Here is a 6,667-nt window from a genome sequence, read left to right as displayed (position 1 = left end):
CATAGAGATGCACTTATTCGAGCTTTGAGTCGGATACGTGTTGAGACCTCTACTACTCCAGAGGGATTGATTCATATGATGACAACTGATAGGACCACTTGCATTGTGTTTTCTGTTGATGATCTACCACCGGAGGGTTCTGACCATACTCGCCCTCTCTATATTACAGTTGTTTGTTCAGGCCATAGAGTCTCATCCGTCTTGTTGGACAATGGCTCTGCCCTGAATGTTTGCCCATTAGCCACTGCTATAGCCCTTGGCTTTGCACCCTCAGATTTTGGTCCCTCCACACAGATAGTGAGGGCTTATGACAGCACTCAGAGAGAGGTCATGGGCACCTTGACTATAGATTTGCTGATCGGCCCGACCACATTCTTTATATTATTCCAGGTTTTGAGGATTCCTGCTTCCTTTAACCTGCTTTTGGGCCGACCTTGGATTCACCAGGCTGGAGCTATTCCATCTTCCCTTCATCAGAAGGTGAAGTTTATCCATGACGGACAAGTTATTATAGTACAATCTACTAGAGACATGATTTCATCATCTGAGCCAGTATTGCAGATCAGTCATAGTGATGATGATTTTTTTTTCTGACGGGATTCACATTTGATGAGGTACAAACCCTTGTGATTCAGGATTTTTGCAGAGATTTTGTGGCCATGTCATTTGACCAGCATAATAGTACCCTTGTTCTTGATATGATGAGAGGCATGTCATTTCTACCTGGTTTTGGGTTAGGACGACGCCAACATGGATCTAGTGAGTTTGTGACTTCTATTGATCATGAAACTCCTTATAGACTAGGATTCACCCCTTCAGATGATGATGTTTGTTATATGGCACGACTACGTAGGGACAGGGTGAGGGCTCGTTTGTCTGGCATCCCATTTGATTATCCTGTTTGCCCTTACACTTTCAGTCTAGCCGATTACTTTGTTAGGGGATCAGAGGTTCAGCCTCGTGTTGAGGAGATAGGTGTTGATGATAGTACATTAGGTGAGCTTCAGCATGTGTTTCATCAGATGCAGTTGGGTGATGAGACCCCTGACATTTCAGCTTCTGTGATGATCCTTCCACCATCTCCGGATCGAGCCAACTTATTCTCCTTGTGCTTCCCGAATGAGACTACTAATTATGGGGTAATCATTGAGCCCGAAGATATGACTGATGAAGTAGTTCCTCATGATGAGTATCATGATGAGATGGACATGTTGGGTATCAGTCAGTTCCTTGATATAGTTCAACGTGAGCCTTTCTCACCATTGGAGCTTTTTGGAGTATCTATCATCGAGATTGCTGAGGAGGATTAGACTGTTCCTGCTCCTGAGCTTTCTACTTTTGTTATTCCTACTATTGATATGTATGAGGGCACTGTTGGCCCAATTGAGGGAGCGTCCGACTCTGTGGACCCACCTCTTTCATTTGACATTCTATCGGGATTTATCACCCGCTTTGACTGTGTTTCTGATGATTCAGTTATGGATTTGAGCATTTACGAGTATTCGTCTGTCTCTTATGACGATGTTTCGTTATTTGCACCTTATTCACTTACTTCACAGATATTTGATATAAATGATGAAATTGCACAACCCAATTCAGATAGAGACTCTTTTGATCACGACTCTGATCCCATAGATGAGAGAGTTTCACCCGTTATAGGGGATGTAGAGATTATTGATTTTGGCACAAATGATCAGCCTAGAGAACTGAAGATTGGTTTACCCCTATCCACATATGAAAGGAATAGACTTATTCATTTACTCAGATCATACTTGGATGTCTTTACGTGGTCATATAAGGACATGTCAGGCCTTGATCCCTCTATAGTTCAGCATCATCTGCCCATCCTAAAACATGCCAGACCAGTTAAACAAAAATTGAGGCGATTACACCCACGTTGGAGTCTGCAGGTGAAAAAGGAGATTCAAAAACAACTCAGTGTTGGATTTATATCAGTGGTTGAGTATCCAGAGTGGTTGGCTAACGTCGTCCCTGTTCCAAAAAAGGACGGCAAAGTCAGGGTTTGTGTTGATTTTAGAGACCTTAATAAAGCCAGCCCTAAAGATGACTTTTCTCTCCCACACATTGATCTGTTGGTCGACGGCACAGCAGGCCATTCAATGTTGTCCTTCATGGATGGGTTTTCAGGGTATAATCAGATTTTGATGGCTTCAGAGGATATGGAAAAGACAGCTTTTATTACTGAGTTGGGTACTTACTGTTACAAGGTTATGCCATTTGGGTTGAAGAATGCCGGAGCCACTTATCAGCGAGCCGTCACTACTTTATTTCATGACATGATGCATAAGGATGTTGAGGTGTATGTCGATGATATGATTGTGAAATCCCGAGGTAGAGCAGATCACCTAGCGGCTCTAGAGAGATTTTTTGAGAGGATTCAAAAATTCAGATTGAGGCTAAATCCCAAGAAGTGCACTTTTGGAGTAACTTCTGGGAAATTGTTAGGGCATATGGTCAGTGAGCGAGGCATAGAGGTTGACCCAGATAAGATCAAAGCCATACTTGACATGCCTGTGCCAAGGACTGAGAAAGAGATCAGGGGTTTTCTAGGTAGGTTACAGTACATCAATCGATTCATAGCCAGATTGACAGACATATGTGAGCCCATTTTTCGTCTATTGAGAAAGAACCAGCCTACAGTTTGGAATGATGATTATCAACTTGCGTTTGAGAGAATTAAGAAGTATTTGCTTTCTCCTCCTGTTTTAGTGCCTCCCATGCCAGGGCGTCCACTTCTTTTATATCTGTCAGTTTCAGACATGGCCTTGGGGTGTATGCTAGCTCAGCTGGATGACTCAGGAAATGAGCGAGTTATCTACTATCTGAGTAAGAGGATGCTAGAATATGAGATGAGATATGTTATGATTGAGCGCTTTTGCTTAGCGCTAGTATGGACTACCAGGAGGTTGAGGCATTACATGACAGAGTATTCAGTGCACTTGATTTCCCGTCTTGATCCATTGAGATACTTGTTTGATAGACCTGCTTTGGCTGGTAGACTGATGAGATGGTTAGTGCTTCTTACAGAATTTGATATTCATTACGTCTCTCAGAAATCCATTAAGGGAAGCATTGTTGCGGATCATTTAGCGTCTTTACCAATAATCGAGAGTAGGCCAATTGATGATGATTTTCCAGATGAGGAGTTTGTCACTATGACTAGGTTATCAGGATGGCGCATGTACTTCGATAGAGCAACTAATCATTCAGGGTATGGGATAGGTGTTTTGTTGGTATCTCCCTAGGGTGATCACATCCCGAGATCTGTTCGTTTAACATTTCCTGATTACCATCCCACCACAAATAATATTGTTGAGTACGAGGCATGTATCCTCGGTTTAGAGACTGCATTAGAGCTTGGCATCACACAGATGGATGTACTTGGTGATTCCAATCTAGTGCTCAGGCAGGTTTGGGGTGACTGGAAGACTAGAGACGCGAAGTTGAAGCCATACCATGCCTACTTAGAGTTATTGATTGAGAAATTTGAAGAGTTGAAATACATTCATCTCTCTAGAGCACATAATCAGTTTGTTGATGCTTTGGCTACCCTAGCTTCTACAGTTGATATTCCAACTAATGTAATAGTTCGTCCTTTACTAATTGAGACTAGATCTGCGCCCGCATATTGTCATTTGATTGATGAGACAGAGATCCAAGATGACCTACCATGGTTTCATGACATTCGTCAATTTCTTAGATCTGGCACATACCTTGAAGCTGCGACAGCCAAGGATCGGAGAGCATTGAGGCAGTTAGCCACTAGATTTGTGATATGTGGAGAGACCTTATACAGACGATCAGTTGATGGGATATTACTATTATGTTTGGATCGAGCTTCTTCAGATCGACTGATGAGAGAGGTTCATGCAGGAGTTTGTGGTCCTCATATGGGTGGACACATGTTAACCCATAAGATCATGAGGGCTGGCTATTTTTGGTTGACCATGGAGACAGATTGTTGCCAGTTTGTTTAGAGATGCCCAGAGTGTCAGATGCATAGGGATCTTATTCATGTACCACCCTCAGAGCTACACGCTTTGACATCACCATGGCCATTCTCAATATGGGGTATTGATATCATAGGAAAGATCTCGCCGAAATCTTCCAATGGCCATGAGTTCATCTTAGTAGCCATTGATTATTTTACCAAGTGGGTGAAAGCTGCATCATATGCGAAGTTGACATCTACTAGAGTTGCCAGTTTCATCAGGTCACATATCATTTATCGCTACGGAGTTCCACATGAGTTGATTTCATATAGGGATGCACATTTTAGAGCTGAAGTCGAAACTTTGTTACAGAAGTATGGCATCCAACACCACAGATCGTCTGCATACAGGCCACAAACTAATGGAGCTGTAGAGGCTGCAAATAAGAACATTAAGAGGATTCTGAGAAAGATGGTCGAGATTTCTCGAGATTGGTCAGAGAAGCTTCCTTTTGCCTTATGGGCATATCGTACTTCTTTTCGCACTCCTACAGAAGCTACACCTTACTCCTTGGTGTATGGTATGGAGGTTGTTTTGCCAATCGAGATAGAGATGGGTTCTTTAAGAGTGGCTCTCGAGCAGCAGATTTCAGAGACAGAGTGGGCCCAGGCTCGATTTTGATCAGCTTAACCTTTTAGATGAGAGGAGATTGAGAGCAGCGGATCATGTTCAGGCCTATCAGAGAAAAATGGCTCGTGCCTTCAGGAAAAGGGTCAAGCCTAGACCATTATATAAGGGGGATTTGGTTTTGAAGATGCTCAGAGGTTTGATTGGAGACCCTAGGGGGAAGTTCAGACCTAATTGGAGTGGACCTTATGTTATTCGAGAGTTGACTCTAGAAGGGGCTGCATAGTTGACTGACCTAGATGGAAACCAATTTTTGGAGCCAACCAATGTGGATCAACTGAAGAAGTATTATGTTTAAGATCATGGTCAAAGGATGGGTGGCCATCATTTCGATTAGCCTTATACCTTATCACACCCATTTCACATACATCCCGTTGCTAGCCCCTTGAGCCCCACGAGTACATTAAAGTCTTTCATTCTTATAGCTCTACTTACCTTTCATCACCTGGGTAGGGGCCCTTGGTTGTGTATGAATGTTTTACTTGGACATGACTATTCTACTTCTATTATGTTTCATTATTGTTCATTTTCCATCTACTTTCGTGTTTTGTCTTTCCTTGCTTCGTCTCATTCTCTTTATTTTCTCTAGTTGATGACTTTTTACATTTTTTGGTGCATCAAGGTAGTCATGTCACACCCTTCATTCCATCTGTTGACTTTGATCTGGATACCTTAGCTTGAGAGGTGACCTTAGGGTGGGGGCTTTATATACATGTCAGTGATTGGAGTCGACATACTTTTGGGGGTTTGTGTATGATTCATATTTTCATTGGGGATTGGAGAGAGTTTATTCATTTCTATTTTTTGCTCAGTGGGGTTTCGGTTTATTGATACTAGTGTTCACAAAAAGCAAAAAACAAAAAAAACAAAAAAAAACAAAAAAAAAAAAAGGTTGTGACAATAAGTTTGTTTATGGTAGCATATTCCACTGGGCATTCATTGATGTTTGAGGGTTGTTCATTGAGTTATCTATCATTGAGCTCGTATATGAGCCTTTTCGAGAGCATCTCGTTCCTTGCGTTACTCATGTTTTCTGAGTAACAATAGTTTGGTGAGATCCTTCGCTTCATGGATCAGGATTGGTATACATTGGGTGTGAGGATTGGGTAACCTATCACTTGGATTTCCGGATCACTATCTTCACTACCATTCCATCTTTGGTGGTATGATTTTCCTTGGTTGCACTAATATGAGTTGGTCATCATCCTCTGTACCTTCTCGCTTCTCTCATTCATTTTCGATCATCTCTTTTCGTGGTGATTATTCCATATTTATTCCTTTATTACATTGATACATGTCTTTGTTTTATTAGCCTCTTCATATCTATTACATATCGCATTGAAGACCTGACCACTTCCTTTTCTCTTATAGTTCATCATTGACACTTCCATTGTTTGTTATCGAGTTAGTTGGCTCACGAGATTACCCTACACATCACATCTTACACATGAGGGTATTGGGTTTGATCATTGGATACTTGAGCCTAGTTTCCTTTCATTTCTTTTACCTTATTACCCTAAGCCTACATTACGGTTCATGTCGTAAGACCACCCTGGGGCCATGAGATTAAACGTTATCTTTGACAGTCACCAGTTGGGCAGGTCTTAACAATTGGTTGAAATATGGGTGTTGCTATGCTTTCCCTTATGGAAGATGCTTCGAGTGACATTTGGTTCCTCTTATGCTTAGTCTGATGATGTTTGGCAGAACCTGAGTATGAAGATAGTATTTAGCTGGTGATATCAGTCCCATTTCTTTGACACACCAGATGCCTATACTGGGGCATATTACCCTCATCATGGGATTTTCCTAGTTGTGATTGGTTTGTACGACTCTCACATCCATGATTTGTAGATATGCTTGACTGGTAATGATAGACCCTTGTCATACGCTACGCATCTACTCTGGTACACCTTGGCCCAATACCTTGGGTTATCATCATATGAGCGTGTTATTTTTCTCTTGGGATGCTAAGATTTGTTTGAATGTTGGGTGCATAAAGGGGATAATCAATGTTGTTCGATTAT

At 41.8% G+C, this 6,667-nt stretch overlaps 1 protein-coding gene across 1 annotated transcript; it reads left to right on the top strand.

The window, feature by feature from the left end:
- The first annotated feature begins 1,358 nt into the window (after window positions 1-1,358).
- LOC117915149 lies at window positions 1,359-3,998 on the top strand. The gene is made up of 5 exons (XM_034830725.1): window positions 1,359-1,716; window positions 1,972-2,352; window positions 2,731-2,847; window positions 2,905-3,170; window positions 3,267-3,998. The coding sequence occupies exons 1-5, from the start codon at window positions 1,359-1,361 to the stop codon at window positions 3,996-3,998; spliced, it is 1,854 nt and encodes a 617-aa protein (XP_034686616.1).
- Window positions 3,999-6,667: the final 2,669 nt, after the last annotated feature.

This window comes from Vitis riparia, chromosome 5, assembly GCF_004353265.1.
Source record: "Vitis riparia cultivar Riparia Gloire de Montpellier isolate 1030 chromosome 5, EGFV_Vit.rip_1.0, whole genome shotgun sequence".
Lineage (NCBI taxonomy): Eukaryota > Viridiplantae > Streptophyta > Magnoliopsida > Vitales > Vitaceae > Vitis > Vitis riparia.
The sequence above is the reverse complement of the archived record's forward strand: the minus strand, read 5'-3'. Positions and strand labels throughout refer to the sequence as shown.